This window comes from Peromyscus eremicus, chromosome X (assembly GCF_949786415.1).
Source record: "Peromyscus eremicus chromosome X, PerEre_H2_v1, whole genome shotgun sequence".
Classification (NCBI taxonomy): domain Eukaryota; kingdom Metazoa; phylum Chordata; class Mammalia; order Rodentia; family Cricetidae; genus Peromyscus; species Peromyscus eremicus.
Window position 1 is genome coordinate 48,663,293 of NC_081439.1, and position 21,526 is coordinate 48,684,818.

The 21,526-nt window shown below is 40.4% G+C and overlaps 1 protein-coding gene across 1 annotated transcript in view; it reads left to right on the forward strand.

Moving 5' to 3' along the window:
- The window catches only part of Pcyt1b (phosphate cytidylyltransferase 1B, choline), a 72,481-nt gene that overhangs the window by 19,252 nt on the left and 31,703 nt on the right, over positions 1-21,526 (forward strand). The window contains exons 2-3 of the mRNA XM_059250928.1: positions 8,848-8,947; positions 14,465-14,581. Coding sequence (XP_059106911.1) covers positions 8,848-8,947; positions 14,465-14,581 — 217 coding nt within the window. The remainder of the gene's footprint in view (positions 1-8,847; positions 8,948-14,464; positions 14,582-21,526) is intronic.

Sequence of the window (21,526 nt, forward strand, 5' to 3'; positions counted from 1 at the left end):
AAAATGTTGGACAAATGAATAATGGGTAGATATTATGACACTGATTTAAATCCTTCAAAAGCACAAATGAATTCTAAAACTTCCCTATACATAGGAATTATATCAGCTAGTTTATAGATAATAGGTGAATAGCTCTTCTTTCCTATAAGACCTGCCCTCCAGATTCAGGACAACTGATCCTTGATTAAATTTTCTGCAACTCTGAAATCACAGAAGAGGAAATACTTTAAATTTATTTTTACATTTTGCAAATTACATGAGTATGTTCTCATCATAAGAACAAAGCAAAATAACGGTATATATCTACTCTCTAAAGAGGTAATTAAGTGTCTGATGTTTATTTTTCTAGGCTAAGTAGTACTTTCTATGATGACAAGAATATTCTCTATCTACACTGTCTAGTATCTCTATTGGCCATATATGGTTACTGAGCACTTCAAATGTGGCTAGCATGACTGAAACATGACAGAGATTCTGTTTTAAATTTTGTTTCATTTTAAGTATCATGTTAGTATAAATAGCTACATGTGAACAATGGGTATCATGCCAGCATAATTTTTATATATTTCTATATTACTCTTCCCCCTCCTTTTTTATCATAAATGATATTACACAGTACTAATATGCATTCATACTGTTTAGGGATTTCCATTTTACATTCAGTAAAATATCTTAGAAATGATTCCTTGTTGATATATATATATATATCTGTCCCACTCTTTGTAATGATGCCTATTACTTCTTAATATGTCCACACAATACTTAACAGAATGAGAAAATGGATACTTCTTGGTGTTGAGCCATATTCTGGGCCTTGTTGTCCTCCACTCCATGGAATTCTGCTGGTAAGGCCTTCATATCAGCTGCCTGATGTGGGATTCTACATAATCCATGAGCCAGTTCCAGAACCTAGTGGCTTGTATATGTCAGACCTCTAGTCAACTGTTAGATGGTCTGCTTTTCTTTCTTTTCTCTCTTCAAAAAGACCAAACTGTTGTGATCCTAAATTAAATCTGGATTTGAAATTATGTTCAGACATGAGAAAATAGAAGTTTTTATGATGTCTTTTTAAAATTCTCAATCTGATCAGTCCAGTTGTCGGTCGGCGATGGACAGTGCATAAGTACAGCTACTGTATGTCATGTTTTACACTCGAGTAATAACTGTATCATACAATTTATAGAGTACCTGATAGCTCTCTCTGTGTGCACGTGCATGCATGTGTTTATGTGTGTGTATGTGTTTGTGCGTGTGCATGTGTGAGAGGATGCATGTGTATGTGTGTGTGCACGCACGTGTGCACACAAGTGCATATACACTATACACGTACATGTACGTGCACTTGTAGAAGTCTTACTATGTAACCCTAGCTACCCTTGAACTCCTATTTGACCTAATCTGGCTGGGAACTCATAAGCCTCCTGCCTCAGTCTCTTGAGCCTCTCTTCTATACCTGGCTATCTAACAGCTTTTGTTTTAGGTAAATATTTGACAAGTCTCAGTCAAAGAGGTTCTACAAAAGCAACGTCCAATATGTAATGTCCTTCCCTTTACAAAGCCTTTGGGAGTGTGGCTTTTTTTATGGCACTGTGGTCCACCGTGACAAATAGGAGGCATTTTCACAAGTAATGGTTGGGATTCTGAAATATTAAATTAAGTAGGAAGAACTCTGTGGCCTAGCACCAAATCTATGGTCTTGCAAGGCCCTTGTCCATGTGAGGTTCAGGGCACTGGGCCAGGGCTTCTTAACCCTTAAAACCCTCCCTTTTACTTGGAACATAATCTCCTGTGCTTCTCCAATTTTCAGTTTTGCCCGTGGTTCTCCAGGGAGGCATGGTCTATTGTTCAGATGACCCCCACTATTCTAGCCACTTAATTTCTATGATTTGTATGTTGAAAAGAATGGGACTTTGGTTACAAATATGAAATGACTGGAAATTGTGTATGCCTTTTGAACTACTGTCTTCTGTTGTTCTAAAAGTGCCACTCGTCACTTTGGGAGATTGCTGCCCCAGAGTCACTCTCTTTCCTGCCTTTCTTATTTGTTCCTTTTTTAAATTCTTATTTGTTCCTTTTTTTAACCTACCTTCCAGACATCTAGCATCACTTAACTGTGTAGCTTGTGCTAATAAACACTAGAAAATGTCATCTGGGTCCCTTAGAGTTGGTCCAAGCTGAGGCTTGCAATGACTACATGTGAGACATCTGACATGCTTCTCTAAGTTGGGGTAAAAATAATGGCCACATGCTTTTACTTCTTCAGTTAATTGTTTGCGTTTGCCCTTCATGGTTATAAGGAGTTTCAGTATCTTCTTTCTGAGGTCTCCTCATCCTGTCTAAGAATATTGAGCTTTTCCTTGGTTCAGAGGGAGCCCAAAAGGCAACTGAATCGAAAGGATCTATCATTGTTGTTGCTTCTTGTCATCAATTGATATCACTATTGAAGGCAGGTATTGTATAGTTCACTGGAAATTGTACAAATCTTACAGAGTTGTTGTACAAACAAAATGAGCACGTATATTTGATATTTTATGTATCACTACATATACAATCAAAGACTTAGTTGATTTACTGTGTTATTGGGCCCCACTTTCATGTCTTACAAAAGGCCTATGTCTGGAATATATCATAGTATACTAGTAAGCATTTGGGCTTTGGTAAATGCTGAGGAATGGGTAGGGACTTTGGTCCCCTGTAGACATCTAGATAGTTCAAAGGCCAAGTTGGCCCCATCCTCTGTCCTCCTAGGAGACTCCCAGTATCTTGTTCCCAATGGTTCTGAGGTTGACCCATTGCTTATATGTGGAGAAAACAGAACCTAATGAGCATAGATTCCTTAGTAGTCAAAGGAATTGTTCTGCTCCTGAAAGGGGATTGTTTTAAAAATTGTTGTCTAAAGTTCTCAGATGAAAAAATATTACTTCAAGTCACATGAGGTAGTTGGTGTTTGCCAGGCCCTTGCTAAGTCTTGGTGAGTATAGAGTTTAACTATTTTTAACTTAAAATTTATTATTGTCATTATTAATTTGTGGGTATAGATGTCATACTTGTAGAGGTCAGAGAACTGTAGCATGAATCTTTTTTTGTTGTTTTGTTTTATTTTTTTAATTTTTTTTTAATTAAGAAATTTTCTACTCACTCCTCATGCTATCCACACACACACACCCTCCTCCCTCCTCCCACCCCCTAGCCCTCTTTCCCAAGCCACCCCGCATCCCCACATCCCCCAAATCGAGGTCTCCCATGGGGATTCAGCAGAGCCCAGCTCACTGAGCCTAGGCAGGTCCAAGCCCCTTCCCACTGCACCAAGGCTGTGCAAGGTGTCACACCACAGGCACCGGATTCCCAGAAGCCTGCCCATGCACCAGGGACAGATTCCGATCCCCCTGCCTGGGTGCCCCCCAAACAGTTTGAGCCAAACAACCATCTTCCATGTCCAGAGGGCCTAGTCCAGTCCCATGGGGGCTCCATAGCCACCAGTCCACAGTTCATGGGTTTCCACTAGTGCTGTAGCACGAATCTTAAAAGGTCTTATTAATAAAAACAAACCTGGAGCCAGGTATTAGGGTGAATGCTGAAAGATCAGAAATAGAACAAGCCATAGCTAACCTCACCTTGCCTGTTTCTCAGCTGATCTTGTTTCCTCAAACTGAAAGCCTCTGTGTCCTCATCTGAATGGATCTCAGCTGAACTGCTGCTAAAAGCTAAAAGCTTAAAAAGCCTCTAGTTCCTGGTCCTCATGCCTTATATACCTTTCTGCTTCTGGCCATCACTTCCTGGGATAAAAGGCATGTGTCACCATGCCTGGCTGTTTCCAGTATGGCTTTGAACTCACTGAGATTCAGACAGATCTCTGCCTCCTGAATGCTAGGATTAAAGGTGTATGCTACCACTGTCTAAACCTGTGTTTAATATAGTGGCTGTTCTGTTCTCTGACCCCCAGATAAGTTTATTGGGGTACACAATATATCAACCACATTTCCCCTTTTTTCTTTAAAATAAAGTTATAACAAATATAATAAAAAAGTATATACAATACATATAGTCAAAAATTACATTAACAATGTCTAGTCCATTCACATTTGACAGATTCAGACAAAAACTCCATTATATATATTAACAATGTCCAGTCCATTAACATTTGACAACTTCAGACAAAAAAATTTGTTTCTTATCCTATTTAAAACAAGTAGTTCCTTTTTAAAAGTAGATTCAATAATCTACCTTTTATCTTATCATATCCATATTCTCTCTTTTTTCTTTTCTGAGTAGATTCAAAAGTCTATCTTATCATTTTTATATCTTTCAACAGCTTTGTGGAGTGAGTTCTCTCCATCTACTTTTACATGGGTTCTGGGAATTGAACTCAGGGTGCCAGGCTTGAATGAAAAGCACCTTTACCCACTGAGCCATCTCATTGTCCCAATATAGTGTTTAATTCTCAACCCAAGGGTTATTCTGCATCACTTTTGAAAGGATATTGTAGTTGAAGTTTTCTCCAGTCCCACTCGGGCCTGCAGCCTCTCTGACCCAAGTAAACACACAGAGACTTATATTACTTATAGACTGTATGGCCATGGCAGGCTTCCTGATATCTAGTTCTTATATCTTAAATTAACCCATTTCTATTAATCTACAAGTTGCCACGTGGCTTGTAGCTTACTGGTACTTTTACATCATGCTTCTCATGGTGGCGGCAGATGGCAGCATTTCCTGACTCAGTCTTCCACTTCCCAGAATTCTCCTCTCTGCTTATCCCGCCTTTACTATACTTCCTGCCTGGCTACTGGCCAATCAGCTTTTTATTTATCAAACAATCAGAGCAACACATTTACAGCATACAGAAAGACATCCCCAGCAGGATATCTTCTGGAAAGCAGGGCTGCCCCTTGTTTATTTTTACATTGTCCCCATTCCAAGCATAGTTGTCTTGTATATTACAGAAAATAACCACTTCCCATGACAACTGCTGTTACAGGTGCTCACCTGTGTGCATGCTGTACACACAAGCACAACCATGCACTTAGGGATTCTGTCTGTCTTCCATCTCTTCAGTTCTCCCATTTCCTTACTTCCAGGTTATGAGAATCAACAGCAAAATGCACAGTACACATAAACTCTATCTTCATCTTTCAGTAAATGTCGTTTAAAATTTTTCTGTTTTAAATGCCACATCCTCTTAATACACTTTCCTTATGAAATAGTACTTTGTCTAATAAGTTTTGTGACTAGTACATAAAATACTTCTAAAGTCATTTATTTTAGATCATTTGATAAAGATTCACTGTTGTATACACACATAAATGAAATGGCTGTGTATGGTGGTACACACATATAATCCAAACATTTGAAGACTGAAGTAAAAGGTTTATGAGTTCCAGGTTAGCCTGGGCTATATAGCAAGTTACAGCTAACCTGGGCTAGCATGACAGTAAGACTCTATCTTTAAAAATCACCGCAATAAGAACAGCAGAACAGAAACAGGTAACGAATTATTAATAGAAGATATTCCCATTTGGGTCTGGAGACATGGCCCAGCAGTTAAGAGCACTTGCTGCTCTCCCAGGAGACCTGGGTTTGATTTGCAGTGCCCTTGTCAGGTGGCTCACAACTACCTGTAACTCCAGTGCAGGGGATTGGCTGCCCTCTTCTGGCTTCTATAGGTACCCACATGCACACACACATAAAGACCCTCTCATTTGCAACCACATTACTAATTTGGATTGTGTTGTCAAAATGCACTCATAAGTCATTTCTCTTGTTTGTATGGAGAACTACATTATCTATCATTGTATAAAAATATGTAGTGCTATGTGTGGTCTAATGAGTAAGGATAGCAACTGTAGGTACAATGCATTGGGTACTAGGTAGAGTATACATTATGATCTCTGCTTCTCACAACAGTCATGCAAGATAGTTACCCCTTTCACAGATGAGGCTGAATTCAGATAAAGAATTTGCTTTTAGGAACACACAAAGTCAAATAACTTTCTTACCACATATATAGCTAGTTCCTGCTAAAGAGGCAATGTTGGGTCAACCATGACTTTCCCTGCCACAACTGTTGGACCCAAAGTACACCTTCCACAACTCCAACCCATTCTGGTTGTGTCCTAATTTGAAAATATGAGCTTAGCCAGACAGATTCTACTTTATGACATTTTTTAATGGTACTGGGGATAGTACCCAGGGCCTTGTGTGTATTAGGCTACCTACTACTCTACCGCTGAGGAAGATTATGAATTCAAAGTCAGCCCTGGGCTACCTGGAAAGACCTTGTCTTGATACAAACAAGCAAATAAAACAGCCTTAGGGGCAGCTTGTGAAGGGAAACTGAGAAAGCCATATATAAGCTGAAGTTCTAGGGAATGTAAAGCAAGCAGAGACTTGACTGTGGGAGAAGGATGCAGGAGGATGGGAGAAGGATGCAGGGGGATGGGAGAAGGATGCAGGAGGATGGGAGAAGGATGCAGGGGGATGGGAGAAGGATGCAGGAGGATGGGAGAAGGATGCAGGAGGATGGGAGAAGGATGCAGGGGGATGGGAGAAGGATGCAGGAGGATGGAAATGCAGCAGAAAGAAGTACATGCTGTGACAGCCAGCTTGGTGCAGAATTCTTGGCATGCTGAGGCTACACTCTGCCCATTTCCTCTTTCCACTTTCTGTGCCTGAAAATAAATCCCCCATCCCTTGAGCTAACTTTAGTGAGTGTTTTTAACCAGAAGAGCCTAATTAAAATGTGCACTCAGTAAGTGCTACAAAGGATATTTGAACACTAGTCTTACAAGCACAAATGGAACTCCTTTGCCACATTACACATGTTTCTCTGGTCCTTTAGAGCCCACAAAGTCACTTCAATGTATCTGAGAAAAAAAAATGGAGTCACATTTCCCAATTCTTTCCCCCAAGTCTTGGTTTGCTTCCAGAGTCCCGAAGGACAGGGTGGGAGTTACAAAAGTCTCAGGCAGCTAACTAGGAGATCTCCAAACAAAATTGCCCTAGGATTCCTACTTCAGAGTGGAAGGTATTGGATGGGACTACAGGATAGGGCCGGGGCAGTGTTCTGTTCTTGCCAGTATAGAGAACATGGTGTCTTGTAGAACATGGTCTCATCAAGAGCAGGGACTAACTTCCAGGCATGATGGTACATGCCTGCCTGCTAGCCCCGCACTTGGGAAAATGAGGCACGAGGATTCTGAGTTCAAGGTCGGCTTGGGCTATATAACAAGCCCCTGTCTTAAACAAGAAAATTTTAAAAAGCCAGGGACTGGGCTAGACTTATCTCCACATCCAGCCTCAGATTTTAGTATAGCACCTGATATATATGTAAGTGAATGAATGAGGGACTGAAGAAATACGAATAAATGAATGGCAGAAGGAAATCACATCCCCTGTTCAAATGCCTAGATCCTTCCTCAGTCAAATCTTCCCACGTTAAGGAATAGAACCTGTCTCCATCTCTAATAAGCAATTCATGCAGCATTATGAGTAATGTTTACAGTGACTAGTGAACCTTAGCTTTAAAAAAAATACAACTGAGGATGATGTAGTGGTGACTGTGGTAATGGTAATGACATAGCTCAAAGACTGCAAATGGACAACTCTGGATTGCCCTGTTTACAAAAACACCACCCGCTTTGTCTTCCTCTGTCTGGAGAGAGTGAGGTTTTCATTTTAAGAGGCTGACTAAAAAATGCAGGGCCACTTCCTGGGCAGGCTTCCAAGTGACTACATCTTTTTCACAGCATTCCCCAGAGCGTCAGCCCAGGCTGCCTGGGGCGGGGCCTCTAGCCATTGGTGGCTGGGGAAGCTACCACAGGAGCAGTTATCTGCAGCCCGCCAGAATTGCTGTGCTTTTAGGCTCTCTCCGGGTGCAGATATCAGCCTTGGCCTTTGCATTGAAGAGACGTCAGCATTTGTGATTGGCCAGGCTGGTGTGTGTGTGTGTGTGTGTGTGTGTGTGTGTGTGTGTGTGTGTGTGTGTGTGTTACAGGAGATGTCGTGCCACGCTTCCGAATATGAGGTTCCTTTCAGCCGAGTGTCCCGGGTGTGGGTGAGTCTAAATATCTGAAGACTGCCCTTGTTGGTTGGAAAATGCTCAAAGCTGGGCATTATGGTTTTCCAAGGGCATGACTTAGCATATTTCTTAATCTTACTAAGCCTCGGTTGCCTTTTCTGTGAAATAGGCACAGGATGATGGTTTCCTATGGAAGGCTAGGAATATGTGTGCAGCTAGTGTGTTGGGAGACCAGAAAGAGATGAGAGCTCCAGAGCATCTCATCTAGCATCTTGCATATGGTAGCCACTGTACAGCTCTATTATATCTTCTTTTTAAATTTTATTTGTTCTTATTTTTTTAAGACAGGGTCTTACTATATAGCTCAGGTTGGCCTTGAACTCTCCATCTCCTTCCTCTGCCTCCTGAGTGTTAAGATTACATGTGTGAGCTACCATTCCTGACTTGCTCTTAATAGTCCTGATGCATCAGTGAAGGAGGACAGGGAAGAGACTGTAACAGTGCTTTATTTCTAGGAGTACAATGTTGCTCTGGCAGGCCCATCAGATATAGTCTACTTCTTCCCCCAACCCCTTGGGGCTCACTCTTTGAAGCCCGAGGAACATTGAGAAACTCACTACATAGCTCACGTTGGCCTGGAACTCACTGTGATCCCCCTGTCTTGGTCTCTTGAGTGGAACACTGGGACTACAGGCGTGAGCCATCATGGCCTGCTATATTATTCTTAGTCTTACCTGTCTACCAAACAAGAAACTTCAAGGGAGGTTGATGGTGCTAAAGAAATGTTTATCAGAATGTATTCATCCCCTTTCTCTTTTTTCCCCATCTAGACCCTGACTGCACCTGCCCCATTTGCAGATGAATCCAGCTGCCAGTGCCAAGCACCTCACGAAAAACTAACCATTGCCCAGGCCCGCTTAGGAACACCAGGTGAGGCTGCTGTTCTCAGTTTTCAAATGGGCTTTGTCTTGACACTTGAAGTATCACAAAGCATTATGTGAGCAGTGCTCACTTTCAGAGTGGAATTTTGTGATTAGAGCACAGTGCAAGAATGGGGACATGGATGTTGAGAACTAGTTGGATGTGGTAGCTTACAACTATAATCTCAGCACCAAGGAGACTGAAGCAGGAGGACTACTGTGAATTTGAGGCCAGCATGGGTTTTGTAGTGAGTATTCCAGAACAGCCCGGGGTGCAGGGTAAGACCCTGTTTAAAAAAACCCAACGCAATAATTTATACAAATCAAAATAGCCAAGGCAAAAATGTCATTTATTAATTCTACAGACACTGGCAAGTCATGAAAAATATCTGAATCCATCTTCTCACTTGCAAAACAGGGACAATGTCTTGCTCCATGTGTTTTTTTGTGAGAGGTAGATTCTGTTAAAAGTACCATTTTTCAAGGTGTTGAAGAACTAAGCCACTATAATTGTAACTATTCTGAAATGTCTTCATTTTTATGTTTTAAGTGAGCCCTAAAAAAAAAGACCATTCTGTTCCAGAAGTGTATTGCTCCATTCATTCCTTTGGTCAATATCATAGACCAGTGGGGAAAGGATGTAAAAGGAACTTAAAGTACCATTTCCGCTTGCCAAGGGCTCTCATGCTAATTAAAGAGACAAGACAATTAGACATGAAGGAAAGCCATAGGCCCATGTACAGCACTGATGACAAGTTCCGAGAATGGCACATTCATGTGGCCTGGAGAGGTCGGGCAAGATTTCAGGGAGGGAGCAGAACCTAGCTGGTTCTTTAGGGAAACGTTTTGGACCATGTATATAGAAAACAGGAAGGTATTGTGGGAGGGTAGAATAGGAACAGTGCAGGAAAGCACAGTAATAGAGCTGTGTGAGAGTAAATGGAGATCATTCCAATTGGTTAGGATGGAGTGGAAAATAGGACTAGTTGAGTGGGTTAAGCTTTGAGACATATGATGGCATAACAGAGTAAGTTCCTACTGCCGTTGAAAAACCCAACCAACCAAAACTTAAAGGAATCCATGGGGCAAGGGGCAGTGGATTAGCTAATAGTAATAGGCATTTGTTAAAGGAACAGGGTACTAAAGTCCTTATGTGTCTCCTGCCATTTTCCTCTCACAACTCAACATGGTCAGTATTTTCAGTATTGCACACATAAGGAAGCAAAGGCCCAGGGAGTCTGCAAACTGCATAAGGTCTTTCAGCTGGGAAGTGGCAGGGCTTCCTACACTGGAGCCTGCATCAGAATCCCCAGGAGGACTTGTGGACAGACAGATGGCTGGAACGCCCCACTGGAGTGTCTGATTCTGTTCACAGGGGGGTGGGACCCAAGAAGCTGCAACTCTGACAACCTCCCAGGGAATAATGCTATTCTGGAAACACCTGTTGAGTTGCAGCGCTGGGGTCTCAGCTCCAGAGTGCTGTAGCGCTTGACCCTCTGAACCATGACACTCTGCTTCCTCGTTAAGGATACCCCTCAAAAGTGTTGAGGTCATTGATCCAATTTTATACTTAAGTGTGTAAAGAATCACATGGAGGGGCTGGAGAGATGGCTCAGCAGTTAAGAGCACTTACTGCTCTTCCAGAGGATCCAGGTTCAGTTCCCAGCACCCACATGGCAGCTCACAGCTGTCTGTAACTCCACTTCCAGAGGATCTGATGCTCTCTTCTGACCTCCATGGGCACTTGCGTGCACATGGTACACATACAGAAAGCAGGTACACAAACACACATAAACTACAGACTACAATAAAAATAAGTATTAAATAAAATAAATACAATAAAAATAAGTATTAAAGAAAGAGTTTCCCTAGTTCCCCATTCCTCTGCCCTCAGACCAGGAATGGGGATGGCCATCTGAATTTTTTGTTATTTTGTCTTTTTTTTTTTTTTTTTTTTTCAGAGCTGAGGACCGAACCCAGGGCCTTGCGCTTGCTAGGCAAGCGCTCTACAACTGAGTTAAATCCCTTACCCCAGCCATCTGAATTTTTAACAAACAGCCTGGATAATCTTTAAGTTGGTGGTTAGAGACCACATACTGAGAAATACTGGCCCAATAATAAAGTCAAGAGATTTTTATATTTCTGGTTGTGAGCCTAGCCTTTAACGGCTGAGCCATCTCTCCAGCCCAAGTCAAGAGATTTTTAAATGAAAATTTGCGTGTGTATTAGTACTCTTTCTATCATTCTGATAAAATACCTGAGGAGAGTTAGGAGGAAGAAAGATTTAGTTAGGCCTCGCCTCCTTGTTTCCGCCATCTCCCAACAGAACTGTCTGTCACCTGGGAACCAAACCTTCCATGTACAAGCTATGGGGGCAGCGGGAGTTGGGGCGCAGGCGGAGTGAAATGAAGATCCAAATGAAAACAAGGTGGTTATGTGGAAAACAGAATGGACCTAAGGTTAAAGGATACGCTTCAGATCTGAGCAGAAAAGGACCTTAAGTTCCTGTAGAAGTTAAGAGACATCTACTTGATAGGCTATCCTGTCCCTATCTCATTTAATTTTTGAGAAATCCCAGAAGACCGGAGAACTGCTGTCAGAACGGAGTAGACCTAGGACTTCAAAGCCCTTTCCCCTCCAACCCCTCCTTTATCCAGCACAAGGGCCTTCCCTGTGAAAGGCTGTCCTCAGCTAACCTCGGGGCCAAGTGAAAACATGCTCAGGCCCTGAGCCGAGCTGGAAGGTGTGTGAATACAGCAGCTAAACAATACTTTCATTGGAATGATTTGCTCTGTGTTTTCAACTTCTGTCAAGCCACAGTCTCTCTCCTCTCTCTCCCTCCCACCCTCCTTCCCCCTCTCTCTGCCCCCTCTTTCCTTTCCCCTTCACCCCCTTTGAAGAGACCAGGAAACCAGGTTCCTCTCTTTGCTTTAGGCCCTGCAGGAGTTTCCCAGTCTGGAAATTGCTGACACGTCACAATTTTCAAAAGTGATCTTACTGCAAAATCAACTCTGCAGATAGTCTTCAAATTTACTAAATGGCCCTTTCCCCAGTAATTATGTCTTCTTTCTTTACTTTTCTTCCTCTCTGCTTCCTGAATTCATTTATCCTGATCACCTCTGAATCATTAACAAAAACTTCCACAAAAATGCCATCTGCTTTCTTGTGGGATTTATATCTTAAAACAAAATTTCCTCAATTGAATTGCAATTGAATAAGAGCATTGAAATCCAAGATCCCTCATTAGACAGTTTGTTATTTCAGAGCATTTTCTGTTTACTGCGACTTATTTAGAATACAGTATAAGCCTGTGAAAGCAATTCTGTCTGTTCAAAATAGTATATAATTGAAAATAGTTGCAGTTCTCAATTTGACATAAAAATCTCCGTATTTTTTATTGGAGAAATTTAATTTATTAGCAACGTTGTACCATCTGAATCTATTAATGTAATATGTCTTTATGTTTTAAATTAATGAGGATGAGTTGCATCAATAACTAATCACAATTTTAAATCTAAATCCTAAATCATTTAATAGAAGTTTGCAGTGATTTCTTTGTTTCCAACTCCCCATTTTTCAGTGTGTGGTGCTGAAGTTTGAACTCAGGCCTTTGTATATGCTAAGCAGACACTCTACCATGAGGCCATACTCCATCCCCTAAATATTTCATTTTATAGCATTAATATAATACACGCATATATTTTCAAAGTCAGTAGGATTCTTAGGTTTATACGGAAAATCAGCAAGCTGGTGAGATGATTCAGTGGGTAAAAATATTTGCTGCACTGTCATGATGACCAACTTTGAGCCCTAAAACCCAGTAGGAGTGAACTGATTTCTGAAGTTGTCTTCTGACTTCCACATACATACTGTGGCATGCATGCATGTACTCCCTCTTCCTCCTCCTCCTCTTCCTCTTCCTCCTCTTCCTCTTCCTCCTCCTCTTCTGCCTCCTCCTTCTCCTCGGCTATCAGGATGGAGATACGAACAACAACTTTCTTCCTCCATTTTGTGCCCACTTTATATACTGCATTAGTGAAATCCAACTATTCAGCATTCCCTTCTGATTAGAAGGAAATGGGTCTCTGGTCTGGCTCAGCAATAGCATCCTATAGGACTAGAGAGGACTAGAGTACTGATTGGTTGTTTCTAACCCAGAGCACCAACCCCATATAAAAAATTGATACATTGACTGCCTTCTCTTTTGGGCCACATGCCCCCTCTCTCTTATACCACACGGGGACGTTGTACAATGGTATTCTGGGAAACATTTTGCCTTCCAAGGTGAAATGAGACTTGCTTTGTAGCATTTGCCTATATCTGGGGTAAAAATATTCCCATTACAGCTCACTTTGGCCACCAATGAACTTTGGAATTGGAAAGAAAGATGAGCAATAATCTGAGCACTGAGTAGACATCAAAGCATCACTGTGTTTGAGAACAGGACTCAGGTCTTTCTTCAAGCTCTTCCATTTCTGAGATCTTGATGTTCTCACCAAGTATGTGATAAAGAATAGGAATTTTAAAAGCCATATCCAAATAAACGTGGCTGCATGTGGTGGCACATGCCTTTATCTCAGCACTCAGGAGGCAAAGACAGGCACATCTCTGTGAGTTCAAGGCCAGTCTGGTCTACATAGTGAGTTCCAAGCCAACCAAGGCTACATAGAAAGATCCCATCTAAAAAAAATAACATGAAAAAGAGTTTGCAGAGGAACATTAGAAGCCTTTTCTTACCCTGCCATTGCCTCCGTCCAAGGAACAGAGCCTATATAAAACAAAGCCTCAGATTCAAATGGGAGGGAACCCCCCCCCCCAAATATGCTGCATGCTGGATGCTTTGGGGACTATATTCAGCTCACTTCCACTCTTTTTTTAAAGATGTATTTATTTATGTATCAGATCTCATTACAAATGGTTGTGAGCCACTATGTGGTTGCTGGGACTTAAACTCAGGACCTCTGGAAGAGCAGCCAGTGCTCTTAACCTTTGAGCCATCTCTCCAGCCCCTCACTTCCATTCTGGAGGGTAATTTTTCCTTTCTTAATAATTGTCTGTTTTTATTCCATGCCTCACTTAAAAGGTAGGACTATTTCTTCATCTGTCTTCCCGGTGGTTGCCAGGATTTCTCCCTAAATTCTACATTGTCCTCAGGTCTCTTTCTGAGTCCATTTCTAAAATCTTTACTTAACAAGATGAAGAACTCTAAAAGTCAACCTCAGTTTTCCCAGTAACAGGTAGATTCCACTGGTTCAGACATCTAGATTTTATCTGGGGTCAAGAGAACTCTCAGTGCTCTGTGTCTTCCTTGTTAGGTAACACTGTGAGTTGGGTTCTTGATTTTTTGTTGTTGTATTTTGACGCCTTTAGAAGAGTCTATTTTTTAAAAAAAATCAATTTCCTGCACTAATGTTAAATTGACAATGTGTGGATATTGTGTCTTCTGTAGGTAAACTTACGGCACTGTACTGATGGGAGGGGCTCCCTTATTCTGCACTTGTGTTAACCATGTCTCTTTCTTCCACAGTTGACAGGCCTGTTAGAGTGTATGCAGATGGAATATTCGACCTCTTCCACTCAGGTCATGCAAGGGCACTTATGCAAGCAAAAACATTGTTTCCCAACAGCTACTTGTTGGTAGGAGGTAAGAAGTGCATTTTCTTTGTCCAGAAACTCCCTTATAATATGCTTCCTGAAAAATATCCCTTTCACATGTCCATCAATAAAACCTGACATTGTTAATGTTTCCAGTTCAGCCCATACCACCTCACTTGTTCACTACCTGAAATTTAAAGTGACATTTAAAACCATAGGAGAAATTACATCATGAGATTGTACACCATTGTACCAGAGAGAGAGAGAGAGAGAGAGAGAGAGAGAGAGAGAGAGAGAGAGAGAGAGAGAGATTGGCCATTTCATATTTTCCATTAATGCTTTTCTCCTGCTATTTTTGACATGATCCAATTTATGTTTCTAAAATTTTCTAGATGATCAAGGAAAAAGCAATATTACTCTGATTTCAAATCTCGGAGAACTAAAGGGGTTTAGGATGATTGGTGGAGCACAAGGTCATTATCTACTTAATTGTGTGTGACCTGAAGCACTTAGGACAGTGTCATGCTGATAAGATAGGCCTAACTGTTTGCACACCCTAAGTACAGTGTGGTGATAAAGAAATGGAGATTTATACATCCAGGCCATCGGTGTTCACAATGAAGGAGCCGACTTATTTCCTCAGTATAGAAAGAGAAACATGGTTTGATGTAGACGGACATTTCATCCTTCAGAAGGCTTACCTATTCCAATTTTGGTGAAAATGTAGTACTTGACTGTGGAGATCTGCACATCACTTCTGTAGCTCTGGAAGCAGTACATCCAGTCATTGTGATTAGTTTCATATCCATCTACTGGAATCAGTGTCCATGCTGTTACATTGGACTAGGCACTATAAACCTTGAGATCTCCAAGAAGGAAAAAAATCCAGGACATTCTAGTATCTAATATCGTGTTACATTATGCAAATATTTAAAAATAGTACTTTCTGGAAATATTTCAGAGGGAAAACTTGCAGATTTGGCTAAGGGTGCTAACCGTGTGACTATTGAATGGAGTTCTTTGAGAATGATAAGATGGTAAAAGCAATGGCTAGTAGGCAAGTCATATGAAGGGAGCCAAAGGAGAAACGATTTCATGTTCACGTCCCTTTGTCCTGTCTCCAGGGCAAGTACTGCCACCTGGAGTCTCCTGGGCTACTGGAGCTCTGGGGAGACCTCTGCAGCATGTGGACTCTGGTCGTTTAGGTGCTCTGAGCTCAGAGGAAGTTTGGTATGGGTGGGTCACAATCAACTATGTGACCTAGAATTTGAAACTCTCGCGTGGGTCCACGTGAGCCTTGGCAAGTCGTCACTTTACATTTTGCTGCCTCTGGTGCCTTCAGAGGTTTCTCCCTGTGGATTTCTGGTCCAGTAAGTCATGATATATATTCTATATATTCATATTCTTGCCCGCTTTCTCCCTCTCTCCCTCCCTCTTCCTTTCCCTCTTCCTTTCCCTCTCTTCTCTTTCTGTCTCTCTCCCTCCTTCTTCCTTTCTCTTCCTCTCTTGGGTAGATGTTTACCCTCTGCCTTTATTTCTCTGAGAAATCTATGAAAGCTTGTTGGTTTTTCAGTTATTTCTTCCTTTCACTTTTTATAGTGGTGTGGTGACATTTAAACTCTAACTCTGCCACACCAGGAGCCGAAAGTATAACACTGAAATTCTAAAACAAAATTATACCCCGAAATGCTGATACATAATGGTAATCCTAGAACTGGGGAGGTTAAGGTGGGAGAATTATAAGTTTGAGGCTAGCCTGGGCTATGGAGCAAGTTCCAGGCCAGTTTGAGCTACTCAATAAACCCTGCCTGTCCAAAAACAATTAAATTAATTAATTTAGTTAGATAAAATTGTTTCTCAACCACTTAAATGCCTCCAGTGGCATCTAAAAACTTTGAAATGTGCCATTATACATTTACAGAATACAAAAAACTTTTAATTTTTTGAATACTTTATAAATTTCCCCTTTTCTCCTCAAATTTGTTCTTGCCTATAAGTTTCCTAGTGTGACACTTCAGTGTTTATAAATCTTTTAGTTGCCTCTGTCATAGTCTCTAAAAGAGAAATATGTGTGTAAATCAGAACACAACCAAGCACCACATCATGCTTTTTGATAAGTCATTATTAAACAAAGGTAAATTTGATCAGCAATTTCTCTCTTAATAAAATGAAAAGGATATCCTTACTTATGGATGTACCTGTGGGTGAATATAACTTATTGCTAGATTGAGGCAAGGTATAACAATAATTTTGTTTATGTTTCCATTGCTGTAGTAAGTACTGAAATATTTGATCACACAAATGTATAGATGGGAATGGAAGGAGTTAGTTAAAGTGATACCACTCAATTCATTGAATTCTTTCTGAACTATTTGCCCTAACTCACAAAAACAATTATTAGCGTCGCTGAAGCAGTCTTATTTGTTTGTCAGGTAGCAGTTTGATAAGATCTCTTGCAAAGAATGGATTGAAAATGGTCTGACCTGCAAAGAGATTTCTTACAAGCTTTTTAAGAGTCATTTGTTCTTTCCCTTTCTGGGAAATTATAACAAAAGGTTTTATCAAGACTTATCAAATGGCTCTTAATTATCACCCTTGCTTCTTGAAAGCAACTTATTCAAGCAGATACATGCAAAATGAGAGGGGAAATGGAAGTATTGGTAATTGCGTTATACCATTGCCAATCCAACAATTTCTGAAAAAAAATGTTTTTGGCATTTACTTTTAAAACATTTAAAAAAAACGAAGTGTTGGGGCTGGGATTTTAGCCTACTGAATTTGCACAATATACCTTCTAATCTAATTGGCAAAATGAGTCCTGTAGATGGATTTTTCTTTGGGCTGCCAGCTCACAAATGACACAGAGATTTATAATTAATTATGAAAGCTTGGCCTTAGCTTAGGCTTTCCCCCAACTAACGCTTATAATTTAATTAATCCATATTTTTTAATCTACATTTGTCCTTTTGGCTTGGTTATCTTTGATCTGTCTATATACGTGACTTCTTTAGTGTCTCATTGGTGTCTTTCTGCCTGTTTTCTTCCCAGAGTCCTCTCTGTCCCCACAAGTCCCGCCTAACCTCTTCCTGCCTAGCTATTGGCCATTCTGCTCTTTATTAAACCAATCACAGCAATATATTTTCACAGAGTATACAAATATCCCACAACAGAATCCTTATTGTCAGATTTACTAAAACCTGGAAACCAGCATAATGGTTTTTATCAACTATATTAATACATTCCAGGAAGCTTTATGAAAAATACTGAGAAATGATCATAAAACGTACTTTATAAAATAGAATCATTCAAGATTAAAATAATAAAGATGCAGCAAATATTATAAACAAGACAATGAGCCAGCATCGCTAATTTGTTACAATGTGATACAATTCACAGAGAAGATTAGAGGGTTTTTATAAGAAGAGAAATAAGGATTTTCTTTTTTAAGAATTATTTTCCTATTTTTAATAATGTGTACATGTATGTGTGGAGGGGGCGTTCTGCGCATATGAGTGTAGGCACCTGTAGAAGCCGAAGGTGTTGCATGTCCCTAGAGTTGAAATTACAGGTGGTTGTAAGCCAGAATGTAAGCCACTTGATGAGGGTGCTGGGAACCAAGCTCAGGTCCTCTACAAGGGCGGTACTTGGTCTTCCATCCTGCCCCGCCCCCCTGCTCTTTTGAGACAGAGTCTCACATGAGAAAAACATTTTTTGGTTTTGGTTTTTTGAGACAGGCTTTCTCTGTGTAGCCCTGGCTGTCCTGGAACTCACTTGGTAGTCCAGGCTGGCCTCGAACTCAGAGATCCACTTGCCTCTACTTCCCGAGTGCTGGGATTAAAGGTGTGTGCCACTATCACCCAGCAAGAAATACGTGTTTTAAAGGCAGGTTATTCTAAGGTAGGTGTGGTGGTGCACACTTTTAATCCCAGCACTCAGGAGTCAGAGGCAGGTGGATCTCTGAATCTGAGGCCAACTTGGTCTACAGAGTGAGTTCTAGGACAACCAGAGATTCACAGAGAAACCTTATCTCAAATAAATAAATAAATAAAACAAAATAAAAGGCATGTTATTCATTCTTTGAATTCTGTGTGTGTGTGTGTGTGTGTGTGTGTGTGTGTGTGTGTGTGATTGTAATGTTTGTCTTTCGGGAATAATTCCATAAAATCAAATGTAAAAATCAGAAATAACTCAATTATCTTTATTAGGTACCATGATCAAAAGCTTCCTAAGTATTTAAAGAGATAAAGAGGCATATTACTAAAAATAAATTATAGGTAACTTTAATTTTTATCATAAAAAGGTAGAAAACAAACATTTTAGAAGGTAAAATTAGATAAGGTCTGTAAATGAAATATTTTATGATGGGAAATTATACAGTAGTTTTTAATCTTCCTCTAAAATAATGCATGTAAAATATAATGTAATGCATATAAAAATAATGTAAATGTTTTACCCAGGCCTTTATTCCAGTGTATCTTAAAAAATTTATAATTCTGGAAAATATTCCAGATACATTTTTGAGATGTAGCAGTAGCAGCCTATACAGCTTTGGCTTATTAAAGTGATTTTGAAGTGAATAGCTGGAAAAAATGCTTACTCTTAACTACAAGAGAAAAGCCATTTTTAGGATTCAATATGAGTGTTGAGAATAGCTGGAAAAATGCTTACCCTTAACTACATGAAAGAGCTATTTTTCACATTCAATATTTCTTTCCAGTGCTCCTTTTGCTTTGAATTCCTGGACCTTGGCCCTCAAGATCCATGTGTTCTTTGATAATACACGAGAGAAGCAGAAGCAAAATTGTTAGGCCAAAATTTGCATCATTCTCCATTCTACTCTGCTGGGTTCCTAACACCAGCTTTCACCTGTAACAGAAGTGTGTGTATGGGGAGGGGAAGACAAGGAGGCACTAGAGCAGGGCTTCTCAACCTGTGGGTTGTAACCTCTTTGAGAGTCCAAGGACCCTTTCCCAGGGATCGCATATCAGATATCCTGCATATCAGATATTTACATTGCAACTCATAAGAGGAGCAAAATTACAGTTATGAAGTAGCAACGAACATAATGTTATGGTTGGAGGTCACCACAACATGAGGAGCTGTATAAAAGGGTCGCAGCATTAGGAAGGGTGAGAACACTGCTCTATAGGTCCATGGTGCTCTACATGATCTTTAAAGTTTGTGCCTAAAGTGTCACCCTCACCCTTCGAAGTGCTCCATAGTGAGGTTTGCATGGTGCTCCTTTCTGGAACTGTGATGAGGGCAGTTTCAGATATAAAGACTTCCTCTGGCATATTAATTTTAAGAAATTATACTGCCAGAGGCTGAGGTTCTGGACATCGGTTCCTTTAAAGCTCCCTGTTCTCAAGTACTCAGCCACCCCTGCATGCCCTTGGGGCTATGTGTACCCAGTACAAGGAGATCTTTGTCTTAAATTATCTTTTCAGAGTGTCACAAACCTTAATTTAACAGCAGACAGCTCTAGCCTAATGAGAGTTAGGACACATTTAAAGAAAAGCTATTCTGTCTTGTTGGTTGAATGGGTGACTCTCGAGCTTATGTGTAAACACATAAAAATGCTTGTGCTGAACTGAAAGGGTGTGTCATACTAATTCCATCTACAGGTAGATTTATTGTAGGAAGTCCTCTGAGTGATGCTAAGCTAACTAAGGTTTCATTCACAAAGCCACTGTTGTTTGTCCAAGTACATGGACAGGTTCTTGGTGGAAGTCTTTGGTGTTCAGCAGAATTTATTTATTTGTTTGTTTGTTTGTTTGTTTGTTATTGTGTGTGTATGTGTGTATGTAGGCATGTGTGTGCCATGGCACATGTGTGGAGGTCAGAGGATTACTTGTAGAAGATGATTCTCTCCTTCTACGATATAGGTCTCAGGAATCGAACTCAGGTTGTCAGGCTTGGCTGCAAGTGCTTTTACCTGCTGAGCCATTTCACTGGCCTCCAGAAAGAATTCATTGAAGGATCAGAAACTCAAGTGCTGTGCATTACTTTTCAACTTTAGTAACAGACACTTCCGTATTTCCATTATGATTACAATACTTGCATGTGTGATTTTTAAGCATACAACCAGTAATTATTTGAAAATTTTCCTGTACAATCATACCATGTTGGCAGCATTTTAATGAACTGAGAACAGCCACTTACAAAGTACTGTTTTATCCATTTTAATATTAAGGTGCAGCTTAATAAATTAAAAATTTATAACAGAGAAGATTTTTTTAAGCTTAAACATTTTTTCTTTTATTTATTTTTGTTTTATGTGCATTGGAGTTTTGCTTGCATGTATATGTGTAAGGGTGTCAAATCCCCTGGAGCTGGAGTTACAGACAATTGTGAACTTCCATGTGGGTGCTGGGAATTGAACCTGGGTCTTCTGGAAGAGCAGCTAGTGCTCTTAACCACAGAGCCATCTCTCCATCTCTAAGCCTAAACATTTTTTAAAGGGTAAGTCTCACCAAACACCAACCTCTACCTCAAACAAAGGGAACAAAATGAAATAATAAACATGGTACTATTACTACTATATGGTAACTTCGAGTACAGTAGATGTAAATATTACTTCACAAACTTGGGTTTATGCTTTGTTGTATTTTTATTAATTAAAATTATGTATTCCTATACAACTGAGGGTATAGGTCTATGGTAGACCACTTGTCTAGTATACAGAAGGCTCCAGATTTGATTCCCCTTGTAACATGAAAATATAAACAACAGTGAAAGTGGTTCTTTAAAAAACCATATTCTTCTAAGATTCCATGTTGTATGGTAGATGAGAAATTCAGTCTCAGTCCTTATTGCTTCATTCTGCAGTCAAAGTGTCTGAAATGTCTGTAAAAACAGGACAGGGGCTTCCCACTCCTCACATTCTCCACTACCCTCTTCATCCAGCACCGTGTAGTTACTAGCAGAGAGTGAATTCATTGTTCCTTTCTCAGCTGAGGGACTTGGGGTCTGCACCCAGATGTCAACACCAATC